Source organism: Ahaetulla prasina, chromosome 1 (assembly GCF_028640845.1).
Source record: "Ahaetulla prasina isolate Xishuangbanna chromosome 1, ASM2864084v1, whole genome shotgun sequence".
NCBI classification, from domain to species: Eukaryota; Metazoa; Chordata; class Lepidosauria; order Squamata; family Colubridae; genus Ahaetulla; species Ahaetulla prasina.
Window position 1 is genome coordinate 190,221,056 of NC_080539.1, and position 23,744 is coordinate 190,244,799.

At 44.4% G+C, this 23,744-nt stretch overlaps 1 protein-coding gene across 14 annotated transcripts in view; it reads left to right on the plus strand.

The window, feature by feature from the left end:
* Positions 1-23,744, plus strand: part of LRRFIP1 (LRR binding FLII interacting protein 1) — a 283,628-nt gene that overhangs the window by 205,381 nt on the left and 54,503 nt on the right. Inside the window, exon 9 of one of the 14 annotated variants that reach the window (XM_058185695.1) lies at positions 16,170-16,289. The exons of the other annotated variants lie outside the window; for them this stretch is intronic. Within the exon in view, the coding sequence (XP_058041678.1) occupies positions 16,170-16,289 (120 nt within the window). The remainder of the gene's footprint in view (positions 1-16,169; positions 16,290-23,744) is intronic. 14 annotated transcript variants of the gene reach the window in all.

Here is a 23,744-nt window from a genome sequence, read left to right on the forward strand (position 1 = left end):
TTCCGGGTGCGCTTTAAGATTTTGGTCACCACCTTTAAAGCGTTCCATGGCTTAGGACCCGGGTACTTACGGGACCGCCTGCTGTTACCGTTTGCCTCCCACCAACCCGTACGCTCTCACAGAGAGGGCCTTCTCAGGGTGCCGTCCGCCAAACAATGTCGGCTGGCGGCCCCCAGGGGCAGGGCCTTCTCTGTGGGAGCTCCCACACTCTGGAATGAGTTTCCCCCTGGTTTACGTCAAGTGCCTGATCTTCGGACCTTTCGCCGTGAGCTGAAAACGCACTCATTCAAGCGGGACTGGCTTAAAATTTTATTGGGTTAAAATTTTATTGGGTTATTTATATTTTAATATTTTAATTCGTTTTAAATTTGGCCACTTTATAATATGTTGTTTTAATTTCTTTTAATATTGATACTGTGATTTTTATTTGGCTGGGTCCTTCGGGAGAAGGGCGGTATAAAAATTGAATAAAATAAATAAAATAAATAAAATCTCTTTATATGTTCCTGAGATTGATTTCTAATTTGCTTTACCAAATTTTCCTCATTCTGGACTATACCAATTTTCTGATCTTCCTTCTATCTAGCACGTAATTGCCCGTATTGGAACCAAGGATAATTTTTCCCTTCTTCTTTTAATACGTGCAAAGATTTTAATTGCAAACTACCACTTTCAGTATACAAAAGATGTAGTCATTTCCTGAATCTGTTCTAAATTTATGTTTTCTATTGTATGTCTAGGACTTACCCACATGGGAACCTTATAATTTAATTTATAAAAATATTTCTTCCATACACGCAAGAGAGCAATTCTTAACACATGGTTTTTAAAAGCCTTATCCACTTTTTTATCATAAATTAAATATGCATGCCATCCATATAATAAATCATAACCTTCTATATTCAAAATTTTCTCCTCCGTTAGATTAAACCAATCACTTATCACAGAGAGAACAGCTGCTTCATAATATAATTTAAAATTAGGCATTTTTAAGCCTCCCCTTTCCCGTGAATCTTGAATTATTTTCATTTTAACACTGGCTTTTTTACCTTCCCACATAAATTTATTAATTCCAGTCTACCATTCCTCCAAATTTTTGTCTTTCTTAATTATTGGTATCATCTGAAAGAGGAATAAAAATCTAGGTAAAACGTTCATTTTAATAGCAGCTATTCTCCGCAGCAACGATAACTGCAATTTTTTCCAAACCATCAAGTCCTTCTGAACTTTTTGCCGTAAGACCTCATAATTATTCTTATACAATTTCACATTTGATGGTGTAATATAAACCCCTAAATATTTAACCTTTTTTACAATTTCAAATCCTGTTATTTCCTCTAATTTTTCTTTCTGTTGTTTGGTCATATTTTTATTATCACTTTTGTTTTATCCTGGTTTACCTTAAACCCTGAAACCTTTCCATATCGATCAATTAATTAATCGATCAATTAAAGGGCCTCTGGTGGCTCAGACTGGTAAGACAGTCTGTTATTAACACAGCTGCTTGCAATTACTGCAGGTTCTAGTCCCACCAGGCCCAAGGTTGACTCAGCCTTCCATCCTTTATAAGGTAGGTAAAATGAGGACCCAGATTGTTGGGGGCAATAAGTTGACTTTGTATATAAATATACAAATAGGATGAAGACTATTGCTAACATAGTGTAAGCCGCCCTGAGTCTTCGGAGAAGGGCGGGATATAAATGCAAATTTTTTAAAAAAATTATGTCCAACAGAGATACACTTGAATTTATAGGGTTTGTTAAAGTAATCACCAAATCATCTGCAAAGGCTCTCACTTTATATTCATGTTGTCTAACTTTAATTCCCTCTATCTCCTTTGATTCTCGTATTTTATCCAATAGTGGCTCCAGAGTTAAAATGAACAATAATGGTGATAAAGGACATCCCTGTCTTGTTCCTTTTGCAATCTTAAAAGCTTCTGTTAAGTTACCATTAATTATTATCTGGACTGTTTGCTCTCCATAAATTGCTCTAATTATTCTTACAAAACCATCTCCAAATTGCATTTTTTCTATTAATTTAAATAAAAAGTCCCAATGCAATCGATCAAAAGCTTTCTCTGCATCCAAAAAAATAAATGCTGCTGATATAAAATTTTTCTTTTCTAAATATTCCAATAAGTTAACAATCTGCCTAACATTATTCCTCATCTGTCTCCCTTTTATAAATCCAGATTGATCAGTATGAATTCTACGTTGTAAAATTAACATTAATCTATTTGCTATTATTTTAACAAAAATCTTATAATCATTTAAAAGTGAAATTGGCCTATAATTCGCAGATTTAGAACAATCCTGTTGATCTTTTGGTATCAATGAAATAAAAGAAGTTCTCCATGAAGGGGGAATTCCCCCTCCTAATTGTATTTGATTAAATAATTCCTTAAGTGGACCTAACATCTCATCCTGTAAGTTCCTATAATAACTTACTGTAAGCCCATCTGTACCAGGAGTTTTCCCCATTTTTAATTGTTTAATTACCTTTATATTCTATTTTTTCCATAATACATTGTTTCTGTTTTTTCCTTAAAATGTATGCTAATAACCTACCAGGTCTATTTGCATTACAAAAGGTATTATGTTTGGCATATTGTATATTTGTTGCCATTTGGTCAGCCATTATCATATTAAATTGACTCTGTAATATCTTTATTGCATCCTTAATCTTTTGGTCCTGCGGATTATGTATTAATAATTGTTGTTTCTTATAAATCTCCTCTTCTAAGTACCTACGCTGTCTTTGTTGCTTATTTCTCTGTCTATTGTTAATATATATTAATACACCTCTCATAAAGGCCTTACTGGCGTCCCAAACCATTTCTATCAAAGTTTCCTTATTCAAATTATGAACAAAAAATTCTTTCATCTGCTTTTTACATTGATTTACATTTTCCTGATATCTAAACAAATTTTCATTTAATCTCCATGTTCTTCTGCCTTCTTTTCCATATTGCAATTCCATCCAGACAGGACTATGATCAGACAAACATCTTGGAAATATCTTAATTTTCTTCACCCTAGAAAGCAAATCATTAGAGGTTAAAATAAAGTCAATACGTGAGAAGGATTGATGCCTATCAGAGAAAAAAGTATAATCTCTTTCCTCCAAGTTCCGCAGTCTCCATACATCTCTCAACTCAAAATCTTCTGTCATCTCAAAAAAAGATTTAGGCAGCTTTGCATGTGCAGGTATCTTCTTAGAAGAAATTCTCTTGTCCTTTCGTGTATCTATTACTCCATTCCAATCTCCTAATATAATACACGATTTATAATCCCATAAAATCAACTTGTCATACAACATTCTGTAAAATTTTTCTTGTTGCTGATTGGGTGCATAACTACCAAGCAAAAGAATCTTTTTTGTTTCTAATATAAGTTCGATGGCAATATATCTTCCGTGAATATCTGCCTCTATTAACTTGGCTGGTATATCTTTTCTCAAATATACAACTATACTATGTTTTTTGTCCAAAGCAGAGGCAGCAAAATGTTTACCTAACTTTGAATTTATTAAGTATTTTTGATCTGATAATAATTTAATATGTGTTTCTTGTAAGCAAATCACATCATTTCTAAATTGTTTCAAATAATGAAATACTTTTCTTCTCTTCTGAGCTGAATTCAAACTATTAACATTCCAAGTCAAAATTGTCAAGGTTCCAGAAAAACCTCTTCTGCATAAAAAAAACCTCAGAAGCCATTGTCTTTCAGAGTTCTTTACTAGCATAAGGAAACTGGCACACGATGAGTGAAATTCCAAAACTGAACTTCCGGATTCTTTTCCCAGTTATACAAACCCCAAGAGTCCCACCCCCCTGACCCCTTTGATGGTCACATGGTCCCACGTTCTCCCAGTTCATTCGAATATCTTCCCGCCACTCCTCCTGCAGATGTGAACACCATCCGACCTTGACCGCTTGAAGAATGTTACCATACCCCTCAACCCCCCTTCTTCCCCTCAGGGAAAAACGTGGCAGCGTCTGGAACCCTAAGGCCTAGTATGGTTTCCAGGCCTGACAAAAATTTTATTTGCCATCACTGGCCTGCTGAAGCCTTTGAGCAATCAGCTGAATATCATCCTCCCGTATCTTCGGCCTTGCTCCTCCCACCGCTTCTGTAGCAGAATTCTGAGCTTACTTTGAGTTTGTTGCTCCTTTTCCTTACGCTTGAGGGCTCCCCTTGTCACTCTTTGTTCTTGTGGTTGGTCCTCAGATGGTAACATCACTGGGATCACCTCAGCTTCCACACCAATTTGAGTCTCTTGAATTATTTTTTCTATTACTTCTATTTCAACTTTCAGCACAGTAGAAAGAAAATCTTTGGCCTTAAGCACAGTTTCAATACAATATCTTCTTCCTTGATAATACACTGTCAAACCAACTGGAACTTCCCATCTAAATTGAATCTGGTTCTTCTTAAGTTCTTGTGTGAAAAATAAGTCTTTCCTATCCCTTAACATTTTGGGAGGAATCTCTTTCAAAACCATATCAGGTTTTTCTGATATGCAACTTGTAAAATCTGATTTCTCACTGTCCGTTTCAAAAAATAAACCACAATATCTCTAGGAAGTTTCTTCTGCCTGGCAATCCAAGAATTAACTCTGTAAATTTTATCAATTTGATAAGCAACCTCTTGTGGATCAAGTTCAATAAATTCAGCCAGGGCTTCTGATAAAAAATTTTTTTAAGTCTTCCCCCTTTTCTTCCTTAAACCCCCTAATTCTCAAAGCTCCTTCCATCATTCTATACTGCATCACCACCACTTGATCTTCATTTTTATCCAATTTTATTTGCATTCCTCCCATTCGATTATCTAGTTGCTGGTTTGACTGAACAATTTCTTGCACCTCCTCCTCCACCCCCTCCAATCTTTTTGCCAAACCTTGAAAAGCAATCAAAATATCTTCTCTTATCTTTTTATTATCTTCTTTTATTTCTTTTATGTCCTCCATCATCTCCTTAAACTTCTTCTCAAAGACTTTCCCTTGTTCTTTAATCAAATCTTTCAAAGCTATTTCAGAGCCCCTTCTACCAGCAGTCTTAGGTGGTTTAGTAGACATTTCAACTTTTAAAAGTCAGAGAATTTAAGTTTAAAAACTTCTTTCTCCTTTAAGTATAGGAGAGCTCAATTCGTTACAATCCACAAATAGTGTTTCTTAGCTTCTTAGTTACGCAGCCTGCTCCTTTTCACTTTACTTCACTTTACTTTCACTTCCCCTCAGACACCATTTTAAACAGTCAGTTAAAGCAAGGGAAAAAAGTTTCTCTTTTTAAAAGGTAGAAGTCAGGAAATCTGTTGTGTCTTGCCCGCCCTCAGAGCAGCCGGGGCCTTCTTATCTGCTCCCGAACACGGAGGAATGTATGCCTCCCGGCCCCAGTCCTGGCTCCATGCCCAGACAAACTGCAGAAGAAGGAGCACCTCCCGGCCCCAGCCCTGACTCCATGCCCAGGCAAACGGAGCAGCTAGACCCCTCCCCCTCCTCCACAGCATGTGAGCCTGAGGAGGGTTTATTACCAACAGCTGATTGGAGTGACCCTCGCATCAGAAGATTGGATAGGCGGAGGCAACAGAAGGAAGGAGGCAGGCCTTAATGAGTGCTGAGTCATGGAGCCACACCCCATGGCCTATATAAAGGATCTGCTTTCTGGCAGTCTCTGAGTCAGGCAAAGTCGAACTTATCTTGCTGAAGTCACTTACTGGTCTCCTGCCTGCTCTGAGGACTTTGCTAGGACTTTGGGCAGAGCTGCAGAGGCAAGCCTGATTCGGATTTCCCTGACCTGGCCGTCAGCGGAGGAGTGGGACACGACAAAATCAAAAATACTTGCAATCCAATAATTGTTCACTTGTGCTTCTTCCGTCTGCATGTAGAAATCCACAAAAAGAAATCAATTGAGCAGAGGTGGACACCTTCCTCTTTTCCTGCTTTTGCAGGAGCGCTCTGAAGTCCGGAGATTAGCAGGATTCAATGGGATTCGACCCTTCGGGACTCTGCATAACAAAAACAAAGCCCCTAGGGGAATCTACCACTCCCCCCGCTGCTCTATTCTCTCTCTTTCACCCAGAGAGGGAAATTGAAGCCGGGAACAGCTGTTCTACGCTGTTTCCACCGGCTTTTACGATATCCAGTGCGGAGTGCCTTAATTAGGCACCCAGTGAGAAAGGTGGCACCAACCGGAAGTCACCTTCCTTCCTTCCTTCCTTTCTTTCTTTCTTTCTTTCTTTCTTTCTTTCTTTCTTTCTTTCTTTCTTTCTTTCTTTCTTTTTCTTTCTATTTTTTTAAAGACTTCAAGTAATACTGATGCTTGGTAACTCTTTCAAATGTAGCTTTGGAGCTAAAGAGTTAGAAAATGCTTTATAAAAAAAACTTTTAAAAAACTGTTGCTGGATATTTGGTGAGATGCTGCCCTCTCCCATGAAAAAGCAGACTGTTTTTAACTTGGTGTGATTTCTGAAGATACCCTTACAATGATGTGGGTACAGTATACAGATGTGTCAGAGAGAGAAGAGTCAGACATTAAGGGAGTGGGAGAGTATTGTGCCAAGTATGCAGAGCAAGGATAAAAAGCGAGACTGATTTGTGGCTAGACATGTAGGTAAGGGCAGAGTTGCACATGTTTCTAGGAAGTGGCATTTGGATCACAGTTGTAACCATTTATTGTGCTTAATTTTAATAGGCAGGGCTTAATTATGGGTTATGCTATTATTGGAATATATATGATGAAGAAATGCATAGTTTGTGAGGGTCATTGGTCAGTTTAAAGAAGTCCTAGGTAAGTTGGAAAATTACTACAGTTGTCTCATGGTTCTGAATCCAGGGGATGGGGAAGTTTTGTTTAGTCTTTGCTATTGTTGATTGCAGAATATACCGTATTTTTCGGACTATAAGAAGCTACAGAGGAGGAAAACAAGGGAAAAAAATATGCCTCTACCTCCCAGCAATTTGCCTCCTTGCAGCAGACAGCCTGGTCAGCTTCAGCACAGCCTGATTTAGCACGAACAGCTGATTGGCAGTTGAATCTGCCTCCTGGAATACCACCATTTAGCTGTTCCAGGCTGAGGCAATCACTGCTGCCCATTGCTGCCGTCGCCACCCATCGCCATCACTGCTTCCGTGCACCCTATTTTTGGCCTCCACTCACCCCATTTTTGCCTCCATGCACCCTGTTTTTGGCTTCAGCACGCCCCGTTTTTGGCCTCAGCCAGAAATGCCCAGGCCAAAAACAGGGCATGCGGAGGCCGAAAATGGGACTCACGGAGACCAAAAATGGAGCTCACAGCGATGGCAGTGATGGGCGGCAGCGATCCCCGCAGTCTAGAACAGCTGATTGGCGGTATTCCGAGGCCAGCAGATGGGCAGGGCTTTGGCAACATTTGCTCTATAAGATGCACAGATATTTCCACCCCACTTTTTTGGTGGAGAGTGCATCTTATAGACCGAAAAATATGGTAATCTTGTAGGAGAAACAGAAATGGATAGCTCTTTTTTAATATTTTTGTAGCTTGATGAGCTTGGATTATGAGATCTATTGCTTATTTGGAAATTGGTTGAAGTCTGGAATAGTTGGGGAGATGAGTAATGTCATCTGGATTCATTCCATTAAAGTTTGAGATTTCTGTGCCTGAGACAGAGGTAGAATGAGTGGTATTGCTACTCTTTCTGGAGACTCCATTTTCCTACCCAGTTCTAAAATGTGAGAGGCCCAACATTTGGTTGAATAGATCAAAGACCTTGTTGGTGTACTATACACCACACTGCTGAGCAGTTTCCCTGTCTGAGCTGATCTTGGAAGACTCTGAAACATTTGTTTTTGAGGATTTCAATATTCAGACTGAGCTCAAACTTTCAGGAGTAGTTTTGTTGTTAATTCCAACCTACCACGATGTCATGGACAACGTTCCTCCAGGCCTTCCTGTCCTTTACCATCTTCTGGAGTCCATTTAAGCTCACGCCTACTGCTTCAGTGACTCCATTTAGCCACCTCATGCTCTGTCGTCCCATTCTTCTTTTGCCCTCAATCTTTCCCAGCATTAGGCTCTTCTCCAGTGAGTCCTTCCTTCTCATTAGGTTGCCAAAATATTTGAATGTCATATTGAGGATCTGGCCTTCTAAAGAGCAGTTGATCTCCTCTAGGACTGACTGGTTTGATTGTCTTGCAGTCTAAGAGACTCACAGGAGTCTTCTCCAGCACCATAGTTCAAAGGCCTCAATTCTTTGGTGCTCAGCCTTTCTAATGGTCTAATTTTCACAGCCATACATTGCAACTGGGAAAACCATAGCCTTGACTATACGCACTTTTGTTGGCAGGGTGATGTCTCTGCTTTTTAGAATGCTGTCTAGATTTGCCATAGCTTTCCTCCCCAGGAGCAAGCGTCTTTTAATTTCTTGGCTGCAGTCCCCATCTGCGGTGATCTTGAAGCCCAGGAAAATAAAATCTGTCATTACCTCCATTTCTTCCCCATCTATTTGCCAGGAATTGAGAGGGCCAGATCTTATTTTTCTTAATGTTTCAAGCAACTTTTGTACTCTTCTCCTGCATCAAGAGGGTCTTTAGTTCCTCTTCACTTTCTGCATATTATCCGCATATCTGAAGTTGTGGTTGTTGATATTTCTCCTGGCAATTTATATTCCAACTTTTGATTCATATAGCCCCACCTTTCTGCATATAAGTTAAATAGGCAGGGGGACAGTATACAGCCTTGCCAGACTCCTTTCCCAATTTTGAACCAATCAATGGTTCCATGTCCAGTTCTCACTGTTGCTTCTCTTGAAGCCCAGGAAAATAAAATCTGTCACTACTTCCATTTCATCTCCATCTATTTCCCAGGAATTGAGAGGGCCGGATGCCATGATCTTAGTTTTCTTAAAGTTGAGTTTCAAGCCAACTTTTGCACTCTCCTCCTTCACCCGCATCAAAGACTCTTTAGTTCCTCTTCACTTTCTGCCATTAGAGTGGTATCATCTGCATATCTGAGGTTGTTGATATTTCTCCCAGCAATCTTAATTCCAACTTTTGATTTATCTAGCCCCGCCTTTCTCATGAAGTGCTCTGCATATAAGTTAAATAGTCAGGGTGACAGTATATAGCCTTGCCGGACTCCTTTCCCAATTTTGAACCAATCAGTGATTCCGTGTCCAGTTCTCATTGCTTCTTGACCCGCAAGAGACAAATAAGATGGTCTGATATCCCCATCTCTTTAAGAACTTGCCACAGTTTGTTGTGATCCACACAATCAAAGACTTTAGCATAGTCAATGAAGCAGAAGTAGATGTTTTTCTGGAACTCCCTAGCTTTCTCCATGATCCAGCATATGTTGGCAATTTGATCTCTAGTTCCTCTGCCTCTTCGAAATCCTGCCTGTATTTCTGTAGTTCTCGATCCACATACTGCTGGAGCCTAGCTTGCAGGATTTTAAGCATAACCTTAATAGAATGTGAAATGAGTGCAATGGTGCAAGAGTTTGAATATTCTTTGGCATTGCCTTTCTTTGTAATTGGAATGTAAACTGACCTTTTCCAATCCTGTGGCCACTGTTGAGTTTTCCAAATTTGCTGTCATATTGAGTGTAGCACTTTTACTGCATCATTTTTTAAGATTTTGAATAGCTTAGCTGGAATACTGTCTCTGCTAGATATGTTGTTGCTCAGATTTTCTAAGTCCCATTTGACTTCACATTCTGGCTCGAGGTCAGTGACCACCCCATCGTGGTTATTAGGGATGTTAAGCTCCTTCTTGTATAGTTCTTCTGTGTAATTTTGCCACCTCTTCTTAATCTCTTCTGCCTCTGTTACGTTCCTGCTGTTTTGGTCCTTTATCATGCCCATCTTTGCATAAAACGTTTCCTTGATATCTCCAATTTTCTTGAAGAGATCTCTGGTCCTCCCTATTCTATTGTTTTCTTCTATTCCTTTGCACTGTTCATTTAATCTTATCTCTTACAGCTATTCTCTGGAATTCTGCATTTAATTGGGTGTATCTTTCTCTTTCTCCCTTTCCTTTCACTTCTCTTCTTTCCTCAGCTATTTGTAAGGCTTCCTCAGACAGCCATTTTGTTTTCTTGCATTTCTTTTTCTTTGGGATGGTTTTAGTTGCTACCTCTTGTACAATATTGCAAACCTCCGTCCATAGTTCTTCAGGCACTCTGTGTATCAGATTTAATTCCTTAAATCTATTTGTCACCTCTACTGTATATTCATCAGGGATATGATTTTGTTCATACCTGAGTGGCCTAGTGCTTTTCTCTCCTTTCTTCAATTTAACTCTAAATTTTGCAACGAGAAGCTTATGATCTGAGCCACAGTCAGCTCCTGTTCTTTTTTTAAAAAAAAACAAGTTTTTATTGATTTTTTTAATTTCCCCCTACACACATACATAGTTTATGAACAGAGTATTGGCCATACCATATCTTATACAATTTAACATATTCAAATATATTTTACTTAATTACAATTTTTGCCAAAATATTCTTTTTTCATAATTTTTATCCATATCCTAATATTTCCTTGCTCATTTCCCTAAGTCACATCTTCTTTCGCCCTCAAGTTTCTCCATTTTTATTAATATTTATTCTCTTTCATTCTTTTTTTAACTGTTTCAATTTTTATCCTAATATATTCAAATATATTCGGGGTTGCCTTTCTTCCATTTCATCTTTTCCTTTTTACAGCAATCCTTTCTTCTCCTTCTCACTCCTCTTTCTCCCTTCTTTTATCCTCCCTACTTTCTTCTCTCCTCTCCTACTCCTTCACTACTTCCCCTTCCTTCCTCCCCCTCCTCCCTATTTCCTTCCTGTCCTACTCTTATTTCCCCTACCTTTCCTCTTCTCTTCTCTTCTCTTCTCCTCTTCCCTTTCTTTTTTCTTTCTCCCTCCTCCCTTTCCATCTCTTTCCTTCTTGTCTCTCTCCATTGGTGTATTTACAATTGCTGTCATGACTGCAGAAATTTGATAGAAAGGCAGACTTTATCTCCTACTTTAAAATCCTTCTGTGGACCCCTTTTCTTATTGGCTTGACTCTTATATGTTGCCTCACCTCATCCAGCACTTTGCAGACCACAGGCCAGGTGTTCTGCAGGGTTTGGATCCAATTGGCCAATGATACCAGTTGAGTATGTTGAGGGAGTTCTGGCATAGGCACAAGGTCCAGGCGGTTGGCTACTTGGAATGCTGCAAATCCAGTATTACCGTGTACTGAATTATTGTAGGCAACCTCAGTGAAGGGTAAGAGCTCAGCCCAATTATCTTGCTGATAGGTCACATAACAGCAGAGGTATTGCTTCAAGATGCCATTTGTATGTTCACAGCCCCCATTCATCTGGGGGGTGATGGAAGGAGCTTAGGCCCTGGGAGGTGCCTAATAATTTCAACTCCTGCCGAAAGCTTGAAGTAAATTGGACACCACAATCTGAAATTATGTGCTCACATGCTGAAACTGATACTTGTGTTGCACAAATACTTTTGCTAGAGTTTGCAGATGGAATCTTGGGACAAGCACATAGTGGTCCTGTTTGGAGAACAGGTTCATGATAACCAAAATCACTGTGTTTCCTGTGCTTTCTGATAATTCCACAGTAAGGTCCATTGATATTTTCTTTCATGAGCTATAGGGTTGGTAACGAGTTGTAGCAATCCTGGGGTCCTACCAGTGAGTCTTTTGGCTGAGGCATCAATTGGGCAGCTGGCCACATAATTCTCAATGTCCTTTTTCATGCATGCCACCAGAACCTGCATTTCACAAAGTGGAGAGTTTTAAAAAATCCAAATGCCCCACGGTCTTAGTGTCATGGCTGCATTGCAAAATCAGGGTTCGCTGGCTCGTAGGCACATACAATTTACTCCCCATCCACACCAGGTCATCCCTTGAAAGTTCTTTCTTACGTAGTTGGAACCACTTGCCCTTCACTAGAGCTCCTTTTGGCACCTGAGCTATGTTGCCAGCTATCTGCTCTGTTGAGGCTTTATATTGTCTTTTAAGGGCTGCTGCAGCTATTTGTTTGGAAGGGATGATGGAATTGACAACCCTCTCTTTGGCACCGTTGTACTGGAACATCCTGAATAGGGCATTCGACAAGAAATTCTTCCCTCTGGGGAGGTAGCAAAGGGTGAAGTTGAACCAGTTGAAGTATTGAACCCATCTGACTTTATTTGGGAGATAGCTTTCTGGGGTTTTTTTAGCACTTCTAAGTTCTTGTGGTCAGTCCAAACTTCAAAAAGGACATTGTTGCTCTCTAGGAATTGCCTCCAGGCAAGGAGAGCCCAGAGAATTTCGTAAACTTCCTTCTCCCAGACTGCCCAGTGTCTTTCTGCTTTGAAGAGTTTGCACAAGGTGTAGGCACAGGGTTGTAGCCCCCGTTATCAGTTCTTTTGGAGGACCATTCCCCTCCTGCCACATTGCTGACATCTGCCTGAATGACAAACGGTTTGTCCAAATCAGGGTATTTCAACACTGGCTCAGCTGCAAAAAGGCATTTTAGTTTCTCGAAAGCAGCTTGGCATTCCATTGTCCATTTTAGTGGTTGGTTTAGTGGTTCCTTTGGTTTTTAAGATATTTGTCATTGGCAATTCTCTTTGGCAAAGGCTGGGATAAACTATTAGTAAAAGTGAAGCCAAGGAAGCTCTGCAACTACTTCCTTGTATGAGGGGCTTCCCACTGTAGGATGACACTCACCTTTACCAGCTCCATTTTTCCTGGAAAATCTGGTAGCCCAAATAGTCCCGTTTAGTCTTGTGAAGTTCATACTTGGACATGCTCTTTCATTGTCTCAATGTAAATTTAAAATAATGTTCAAGTACACCAACATCCCTTTGTATAAATGATCAAGTAGCACCTCATTGATCAACTCCACAAACTCTGTGGGGGCTCCCTGTAGCCCAAAGGGAGTTTTGTATTGGAAGTAGCCCAAAGGAAGTTAAATGCTGTTTTCTCCTCATCTTGCTTCTTAATCTGCACCATTAAAAGCCTCCCTTAAGTCCAGTTTGTTGAAAAAGTTTTGCTTGGCCAGGTGACCTTGCATGTCCTTGATTCTGCACACCAATAGCATTAAACCCATGGTAATCTACACATAATCTAAGCGGACCCTTTTTGTTTTCTTGGAAGAGCATGGGTGTGCCCATGCATGACTTTGCTGGCTGAATGAAACCCCTGGCCAAATTCTTGTCAATGAAAGAGTGGATTCTTCCAGTTCCCAGGGTGTTGTGTCTGTGCCCCCCGAGCCGGGCCCCCTGCCGGAAAGTGACTTGGAAAGTGAGGGGAAAGGGCCATCAGGACTTCTCTGGAGCACCGGCTTCCCTGGCTCAGCTCCAGGAGCCAGAGGCAGGCCAGGTGTCCCCTGACTCTTTCCCCCCCCAGGCCACGCTTCCAGACCCGGCTGATGGCAATCAGACGTGGCTGGACCCTAGGTTTCTTAGGTAGGAGAGGCGGGAACAACAGAAGCAGGGGTGGGGCAGGCCTAGGAAGTGCTGAGTCATGGAGCCACACCTCACAGGATATAAAAGCAGCAAGGGCTACTATACCACTTCGTGGCGAGCAAATCAGCTGCTTAGAGGGAGAGAACTAGAGCTGAAGTACTGTTTGTTCCTGGTTTCCTGGTTGACTTATCGGCATCAAGAGAGATAACAGAGAGACTTGGCAGACGCTCGCTAGTTTGCTGTCAGAGCTGATAGTTGCCGGCTAATTAAGTCATCACTCATGTCTCCCGGACTGAGGAGGGGGACAGAACACAGGGCATCATCAAGTATAGTTTGGATTTTGGCACCTTGGCCCTAGGGATGATATCAATAGCACTGTCTGTGGGGTGATGTGGGGAAAGCACTTTAGACTATTTTTCTCTTAACACTTCAGCTAGGTCCCACTATTCCTTGGGGAATGATGGATCCAGCTCCTCCCCCTGCCCCGTGCCACCTTCTTTCACTTTTCTAATCAACGGCTTGTGACAGCTCCTTATCACTTTTATTACCACTTACTGGCCGGAAACTTTCCTCCACACTTTCAACTGGTTTTGCTTCCAGTCTGTGGAGGGATTCCACTTCTTCACCCATTTAAGCCCCAGGTTTCAGTCATTCCCTGAACCACAATGGAATTGGATAGTCTCTACATGAGTTCCTATGTTCAGCTCCACTAGTTCAGTTAGAAATGTGGCTGGAGTGCCCCCATCACACTGTTCCGTCCCGCTGAGAGAAACCTAAGGGGTTTTTCAGTTCCCTCAACTGCATCCCCAACTTTTCTACCACACAACGGCTAACAAGGCATCTGATGCACCCAGAGTCTAGTAGGCCGCCTTCCCTCATTACACAAATACACATCACCTGATATGCTTATATCCACCAAGTGTCAGGCCTGGAAGCCATCTTTTGCAATGGACCTCAGGCCTGCCACATTTCCTACTGTGGGAAACTGGGAGGGGGGATTGTGTGGAGCATGGGTGATATATAATAGGCATAATATTCTTTTCTCAGAGTCAAGGACATCTTACCCTGCACCTGGAGGGTTGGAGCTGGGAGGCCTCTCCAGTTGGGATGGTGTTTTGATTGGGCCATGTGATGGACTTATGGGTGCTATGCAGGGACTTGGATTTTCCTTTGGGTGGGGAAAACCTGGGAGCTTTCAGTTTCGGGACATCTCCAATAAAATGGAACCCTGACATTGACCCAAATCTCCTTTAAAAATTTAACCAGCTTCCTGAACTCTGGAGTCCTGTCCAGAGTTCTGAGTCCCAAAGATCAACCTGGAACCAGGCGTTGTGAAGACTCAGGGAAGATGAAGGAAAACAAGGCCACGGAGGGAGCCACAGGGGATGGTTCAGCAAGTTATGTTGAGACCATCTACTCCCCTTCCCAAGCCATGGTGGAAGTGGAGGAGATCGCAGAAAGAGAATGCCAGTTGGTTGTCCGGCCCAAAGAGCTGGCACCTGAGCAAGCTGAGCAACCGGATCTAACCCTGTGGGGCGAAGCTGCGGGAGCTGCGCCACTTCAGGAGATAATACCGGAGCGATGTTGTCAGAACCGCAGATGGGTGGAAGCAGAGCGAAACAGATCCCAACCCTTGAGTGGAGAATACTGGGGCAAGTGCGCTGCAAGCATTCCCAGGAATGGGGATTCCCGCTGCCATCACGCAGCCAGTCGCTAGCCAGCCTCCCGGAGCAGTTTGGCCAACTCAGCATTGACAGCGCCATTCAACCCCTTGGGACCGAGCAGCCCACATGGGCTCTGGCTCAACCTACATTCATCTTCTCGGGCCAGGAAGCCACAGCACCATTGAGCGGGGTGCCAACCTTCTTTCACTCAGCACAGAATGGTTTGTTCCATAGTCTCACGAATTGGGCCCATTCTACCGGGATGACAGCCACAGCAGGAATGGGAATGGCGCAACAACAAAGCTCACTGAACCAGCCCGGGCCGCAACTGGGGCTTTTGGGATCAAGTACTCCACCCCAGCAACCAGTCTTCAGGCTGCCTCCAGCAGACCAGATCCCTCCCGGGTGGGCATTTTACATTTTATCAGTGGATGCCTGCCCTGGTCCTGCAGCCAGTGCCCATCCATCAACCAGTGCACTTCCAGCCACCAGTCATGGGCCCACAGCCGGTACCAGCCCAGCCACCACTGCAGCTCCAACAACCAGTTGTGGCCCCACAGAAGATTCTGGCCCAGTGCAAGCCCATGCAGGCTGAGCAACCAGTTCCGCCAGCTGCTCCCTCTCTGTGGTTCAGGGCGACGTTTGACAGGACCCCAGGAAGGCTATCCTACTTCCTCAATCAAATCTCAGCTTACATCGACCAATATGGAAATCAAAATCCGTCGGATCAGGAATTGATTTCAGCTATCGCAGATGGTATGAATGAGGGTGTCGAGCCCAGCTCCTGGGATCGCCATAGCTGGGGGGACAATACGGTGAGGGTACCGGCAGTCACAGTGGCAGAGACACCAAGGTGGATGCTCCCAGTGCTGACTTCACATGGCTTATTGCATTTCACTGCGTTCTGTGGCTTGCCTGTTTACAGAAGAAAATAAAGACACTTTTGCTTTGTGGTCATTTTGTGTCAGCTTTATTATTGTTCCAGCCAGGCTGGTCCTGACAGACTGAGAGGAAGTTAGTGCTGCTTTTCTTTCCATCAGTTCCCTCTGTTCACTGCTTGTTGCTCTTTTTCCCTTTTTTGGAGGGGCAGTTGGAGTCTGTAATGGTGGAGGGACCTGTGCTGTATGTACCGGAGGAAGAGGCTGTGAAACCAACATCTGAGATACCAGGGGAGCGTGTGCAGTCTGTGTTGCAGCCAAAAGTAAGGGAAGAACATGCTGGAGTGCAGCCAGTGGAGGCCCAGGCAGGGGCTGGGTCTGGACAGGGGGGATGGTGGCACAGTTCGGCAGTTACCAAGGTGTCTGGGATGAGACCTCCGACACTCCCATGTCCAAGGGGCCCCTTGCAGGAATGGACTTCACAGGGGATGAAGATGACGAGTGGAATTATTCCACTGCCCCAGGCAGCACTACCATGGATGTGTTGCCTGAGCGGTTCAGGGAGGCCAGCTTCAGAGATGTCTCATCATGGCAACCCTGGGAGGCTGGACAAGAGCAGGTACAATCATGGCCAACCCAGAAGCCGGGAGCACATTTTGAGACACTCTTCTATTTGGCGAGCCCAAAGCTGTGGCTGGACCACGCTGCGAGATGCTCCCACAGGCCAGCTTAGTCAGGACTGTGAGCACTGGGGTCCTCCTTGGTGGCCTTATGGGTGCCCCTGAACATGTAGCTACCACAGCTGGGACTACCAGGTCACAGGGACAGGGGCCTTGCCTGGGATTCCAACAACCAGATTCCCCTACTGCAGGCATCGGTCAGAGACCTGCAGCTCCTGGGCCTGCTTAGGGTCCCAGTTGGGCCTCTCCACAGGCATGGGGGCCCCCACCTCTGCAGGCCTCTTGCGATGGTGACCCGTACCGGGTGGCATTGTTCATCAGCCAGGCCATTAGCCATCTAGACCTGTATGCCAGGCTATAGGCGATGGTGATTGCAGTGACAGCCGTGCTGGAGGGCGAGGCTGCGGAGTGGGTAGCCAACCTCCTCTCGGAACATGCCAGAGTGTTAGCAGATGCGGGCCTATTCTTGGAGGCACTGAGGGCCCTTTTCGAGGATGGGTCCCGTATTCAACAAGTAGAGGGGGAGCTAATGGCAGAGAGGTAACGAGGCCGCCTGGTGAGGGAATATGTTTGTGAATTTCATCAACTCACAGGTAGACTGTAGACTTGGCCAGAGCGCCAGCTTGTGCACCAATTTCGATGTGGCCTGGACCGTGAGATTCGCCAGGCTTGTGTCTACCGGGGCCTTCTGCATTGACTACAAGACTGGTTTCAGGTGGCCGTGGTCTTGGACACCGGGTTGTAGGAGTTTAGGCCCCGAGTGGAGTCGGGTCCCGGACCCCGGAAGCCTGCTGCCTGGCTGGCACTGAGCACAGCCCATCCAAGTTCTGGCCCCTCGGCCTTTACGGCACAACCCAGCCAGCAGTCACTCCGCTGCTTCCATTGCAACCTCTTGGGTCACAGGGCGGCGGAATGTACAATGCCAGGTCCACAGCAGTCAATAAAACCTCCTTCGCCAGTCAGTACACCTGGGAAAACTTTGGGTCGCATCCGGCAAACTCCCAAATGAACCAGAGGAGTAGTCCACATGATGCCGATAAACACCACCCCGATGGCTCAGGAGGATAGTTCTCCCGTGGCCATGAAGATACCACTGGTGGCGTATGACAGTGATGATAATGGAGCCAAGGACCCAATGGTAACTGAACCCATTCAGCCCTTTACCATCCCGGTTATGATAAGGGAGCTACACATAGAAAAAGGGGCCCAATACAAGGCGTTAATTGACTCCGATGTACTTGTTATCTCATCAATCACAAAGTAGTAAATGAGTTGGGTATAGGTGTACGCAGATTGGCTAAGCCCATTAGATTCAAGCAGCTAGACGGTTCAGTTTGGGGGGGGCGCCAGCTACCCATATTATAGAGCCGGTTTGACTAGAGATGGGGGAACATTGGGAACTCATCAAATTCATTGTAGTAACCACAATGAATGAATCACTAATATTAGGTGTAGCATGGTTTGACAAACGGGACCCACAATATGGTGGGAGGGGAGATTTCAGAAGCTATGGATAGTTACTGGCCCAAATCCGCCACCACACAAATGGAATTTGGCAGAGGGGTTGCGACCAAAGACAAGCAGTAGTGTTAGTTTAGCCAGAACCCTATGTTCCCTCAGGTCTGTGCTGACCTGGCGGACGTATTCAGTGAGGCAGAGTGCAAGATCTTGCCCCCTCATAATCCCACAGACTGCGTATCAAGTTGATACTAGGGGCAAGACTGCCCAAACCCTGGATGTATTCAATGACGCCATAAGAGATGGCCGAGTTAAGAAGGTATATAGATAACAACCTGGTGAGGGGTTTCATTAAGCCCAGTAGGTCCCATTTAGCTGCACCTGAGCTATTCCGGGAGAAAAAAGATGGAAGGTTACGTCTTTGTGTTGACTTCCGGGGTCTCAACGGCGTCTGTGTGGAGCATCTCTACCCCTTACCACTGATGAAAGACATGTTAGTGACCCTAGCGAAGGGTCGATTTTTTGCCAAGTTAGACTTACGGGAGACGTATTATCAGGTCAGAATCCGACCGGGTGATGAGTGGAAAACCATGTTTAATGTCTGTTGGGGAGCTACCAGTTTCAGGTAATGCTGGGGGGGCCCTGGTTTACAGGGGGCCCCCAGCTGTGTTCATGCAGCTAATCAACGAGGAGCTGCACAAACACCTGTACCAGAGGGTCCTTGACCTTGACATATTGATCTAGACCACCAGAGGGTCCTTGACCTTGACATATTGATCTAGATCACCACCATGGAGGAATACACTATTCTCATGAGGCAGGTACTACAAATGCTCCTAGCAGCTAAGCTTTCCAAATGTGAGTTCCATTAAAGTTCCATTGGATTATCTAGGCTAAATTTCCAAATGTGAGTTCCATTGGATTATCTAGGCTACCGTATTTCTAGCCAAGGGGTAGAGATGGATCCGCATAAGGTTCAGACCATTCTAGAATGGCAAGCTCCTCGGATGAGGAAGCAATTACAGACTTTTCTGGGTTTTGCCAATTTTTATCAGCAATTTGTCCCATCTTTTGCACATGTAATGTTGCCATTAATTGACTTGTTACAAACAAAACACTCCAATACCAAACCCTGGCCAGACCAACCCCTTTCCTGGACGTTGTATTATCAATGGGCGTTTGAGGCATTGAAGACCCCCTTTGCACGGGAGCCGATACTAAAACTCCCTGATCTCGAACAGCCATTCATTGTTCAGGCCAACACCAGTGACATTGCAGTAAGCACGGTACTGTTACAATTGAACACCGATTGCCATTTACAGCCCTGCACCTATACGTCCCGGAAGCTGACCCCAACGGAAAGGGGTTGGGCCATTTGGGAAAAAGAAGCCTTTGCGTTATGGTGGACACTCCTAACATGGTGGCATTTGCTGAAAGGGACCAAAAAAACATTTGAGGTGTGGATGGATCATAAAAATCTTGAGGCTTTACAAACACCAAGACATCTATCATCAAAACATGTCCGGTGGGCACACTATTTTCAACGGTTCCATTTCACCCTCAAATAAGTCCCATCTGGGAGGAACTTCATAACTGACGCGCTCTCATGTATGCCACAGTACCATAGCCGCAGGAGAATGTGGTACAGGCCATCATCCCACCATACCAACAGGTGGCCCAGGTGACTGGGACTGACATAGGGGAATCCCTCACTAAGGAGCTAAAAATGGCCTTGTGACCAATGGGTAAAGAGGAATCAGGCACTGTGCACCATGCGAAACGCAGTGGCATGGAAGGGGGACAAACTATATATCCCAGCTGCCCTTCGGGTTATGGTCCTGCAGTGGTGCCACGATATCAAACCGGCTGGACACTTCGGTTTTTTTAAGACCTTACATCTCACCAAACAGAAGTTCTGGTGGCCTCATATGCATGCAGAGATTGAGGAATATGTCTAGAGCTGTCCCAATTTGTGCGATGATGAAAGTAAGGCCCGAAAAAACCACTTGGCCTATTGCAGACCATGGCTGATTCTGTCCATCCATGGGAGGAGATCACCATGGATTTTGTGATAGAACTGCCTGAGAGTAACGGACACACAGTCATATGAACTTTAATAGATCTATTCTCGAAGCAGGCCATTTTATACCGGGTGGGGGAATCCCGTCAGCACAGAGATTAGCTAAGTTATTCATCGAACATATATATACTGCCTCCATGGGGTACCTCAACATATCATCTCAGATAGGGGGGTTCAATTCACTGCCAAATTTTGGCGTGATTTCATCCAGTTAATTGGATGAAATCCAGGGACTAAGCTCCGCATTTCATCCAAGCACCAATGGAGCCACCGGATGGGCTGATGCCATGATTGAACGGTATCCGAGATGCTACATTGACTACCAGCAGAAAACCTGGGCTAGCTTTCTCCCCTTTACAGAGGTGGCATATAATCCAATACATGGGAGCACCGGATTCAACCCCTTTAGGGTGGTTAATAGGATTGAGTTCATAGCTATACCAGAGTGCAACCACGACCCCCAAGAACCCAAAACTCCAAAAGGAGTGGGCAGATACAATACTGGATGTCTAGACCTCAGTCAAAAAAGCATTACAGAAAAGCTGAGAAGTACAAAAAACAAGCTGACAAGAAACGGGCAATGCCAAAGCCCTTTAAAGTCAGAGATCTGGTATACCTATCAACAAAATATATAAAATTAAGGGTGCCCTGCAAAAAGCTGGGACCAAAATACTTGGGGCTGTTCTTGATCATCCGGGTAATTAACCCAGTAACTGTAGAATTGAAACTTATATCCTTTCTGGGTTGCATACATCCCATATTTCACAGTGGCTTGCTGAAACCTGTGGACTCCTATAAAATTAGACCAATACCAAAAGGACATGGCCCACAGTAGAAGTTGAGGCCCAAAGTAAAGCGCTGAAGCAAGCCAGCCAGCCTCCCAAGGAGCTAATTTGGGAGTTTCAAAGACTGCCTGGGAAACTGAGTGACTCGCCAGAGCGCCTCTTTGTCCATCACTTCAAGGAGGCCCTCGACCCAGCCCTTAGGCAAGGTTGTGGCATCAGAGGGGTGCCAGAACACATACAGGCATGGTACAGCACAGCCATGGCCATGGATCTGGAAATCCACCCCCATAGAAACCAACAAGAAGACCCGTAGATCAGGCTAAGCTGCCCGAAGCACCACAGCCCACCCCATCCGGGACTATCAAATACTACCAGTGTGGGCTTCCAGATGCTTGGTTCCAGCCCCGGTCCCCCAAGCCTGGACTCCAGCCACACTCCAGTCAAGGAGGACCCTGCGGAAACCGCCCAATAAGACGAGAATCACCAAGCAGGCTGTGGAGGTTCCACTCCTTCCCAATGAAGTTGAGGGAACTCCAGCCAGGGAAGCCCTTCCAAACTCTGCCGAAGAGAAAAGCAGCGATGATGACCTGATGGTAAGTGAAGCCATCCACCCCTTCACTATCAAAACCAGGATAGTAGAGCCAGAAATGGGGGCCCAAGTGGTAGTGGAAGCCATCATAGACACTGGCTGTACCAGATGCCTAATCAGCCTCCCTATAGTTTAACAGCTAGGCATATGCAGAAAATTCCTAGCGGGCCCCATCCTTTTTGAGTAAGTTGATGGGACAGTAATTGGTGGATCCCCAGCCACACTAGTCACAGAACTTGTCAGACTAGAAATGGGCCATCATCAAGAACTTAGCCGAATTATCATAGCTCCAAAAATGACTGAATCAATCATATTAGGGCTCACGCGGCTAGACAAATGGGGACCGACCATCACATGGGAGGACGGCTATAGAAAGCTAAACATAGACATTGGGCCATTACTGCCCATAAAACCAGATCAGTGCCAAAATGCCATAAACCCCAATGACACCAGCAAACCTGAAGCCATAGCCCCCACCACAGATGGATTGCCCGGCAGCCGTAGGTGCCAAAAGAGTACCGAGACCTATCTGGAGTCTTTAGTGAGGAAGATTGCAACTTCCTCCCCCCTCACTATGTGACAGATTGCACAGTCGAATTCATGGCAGGAACCAAGCTGCCCAAGCCAAAGATGTACTCCATGACTCCCAAAGAGACCTAGCGTGGGGCTTCATCCAACCCACAAAATCTAGAGTCACATCCCCAGTACTATTTAAGGGAAAAAAAGATGGGGGGATGAGGCTTTGCATTGATTTTCATGGAATTAATGCCATGTGCCTGGAGAACATCTATTCCCTCCCCCTCAGGCTTCATCCACCAGGTGCGCCTGGTTCGCCAGTTGCGCCCTTTTCTAGACCGGGATTTCCTATGCACGGTCACTCATGCCCTCGTCACTTCTCGCCTGGACTACTGCAATGCTCTCTACATGGGGCTCCCCTTGAGGAGCACCCGGAGGCTCCAATTGGTCCAGAATACAGCTGCGCGGGTGATAGAGGGAGCCACTCGTGGCTCTCATATAACACCTATTATATGCAGGCTGCACTGGCTGCCTGTGGTCTTCCGGGTGCACTTCAAGGTGCTGATTACCACCTTTAAAGCGCTCCATGGCTTAGGACCGGGATATCTTCGGGATCGCGTTCTGTTACCACATGCCTCCCACCGACCGGTACGCTCCCATAGAGAGGGTCTCCTCAGGGTGCCGTCAGCCAAACAGTGTCGGCTGGCGACCCCCAGGGAGAGAGCCTTCTCTGTGGGGGCACCTACCCTCTGGAATGAGCTTCCCCCAGGACTTCGACGACTTCCTGACCTCCGGACCTTTCGCTGCGAGCTGAAGACGTATTTATTCTTCCGAGCAGGACTGGCATAAAAGGGGCTTTTAAATTGGATTTTAAATGGGGTTTTATATTATATTATCTATTTTTATAATTTAATTTATAGGCCATATCGAATAAGTTTTTTAAATAGTGATTTTTATTGTATTGTATTGTACTGTATTTTATTTCACTGTTCACTGCCCTGAGTCCTTCGGGAGAAGGGCAGTATAAAAATTAAATAATAATAATAATAATAATAATAATAATAATTATTATTATTATTATTATTATTATTATTATTATTATTATTATTATTATTATTATTATTATTATTATTATTGACATAGTAAGCCACTTAGCCAAGGGCAGGGTGTTCACCAAACTGGAGAGAAGCCTTCTATCACATAAGAATCAGAGGAGATGAGTGGAAGACAGCCTTTAACTGGCCACTTGGCAGCTTCCAATTCAAAGTCATGCCGTTTGCCCTGCAGGGAGCCGAGCAGTCTTCATGCAATTAAAGAAGTTAATTAATGAGCACTTGTACAAAGGGGTCCTAGTTTACCTGGTTGACATTCTCATATTCAGCAAAACTCTCGAGGAGCATGTAAAGCTAGTGCGGCAAGTGCTGAAAAAACTCACTGCAAAACTCTACACAAAGCTGTCAAAATGTGAATTCCATCAAACCTCCCTAGATTACCTAGGCTACCGAATATTCAGCAGAGGGGTGGAAATGGACCAAGAAAAAGTGAAAGCCGTGCTAGACTGGCAGCCCCCATACAGCTGCAAATAGCTTCAAAGCTTCCTGGGGTTCATAAATTTCTACAGAGAATTCATCCAAGCCTTTGCATAAATCGCCCTGCCCCTAACAGAACTG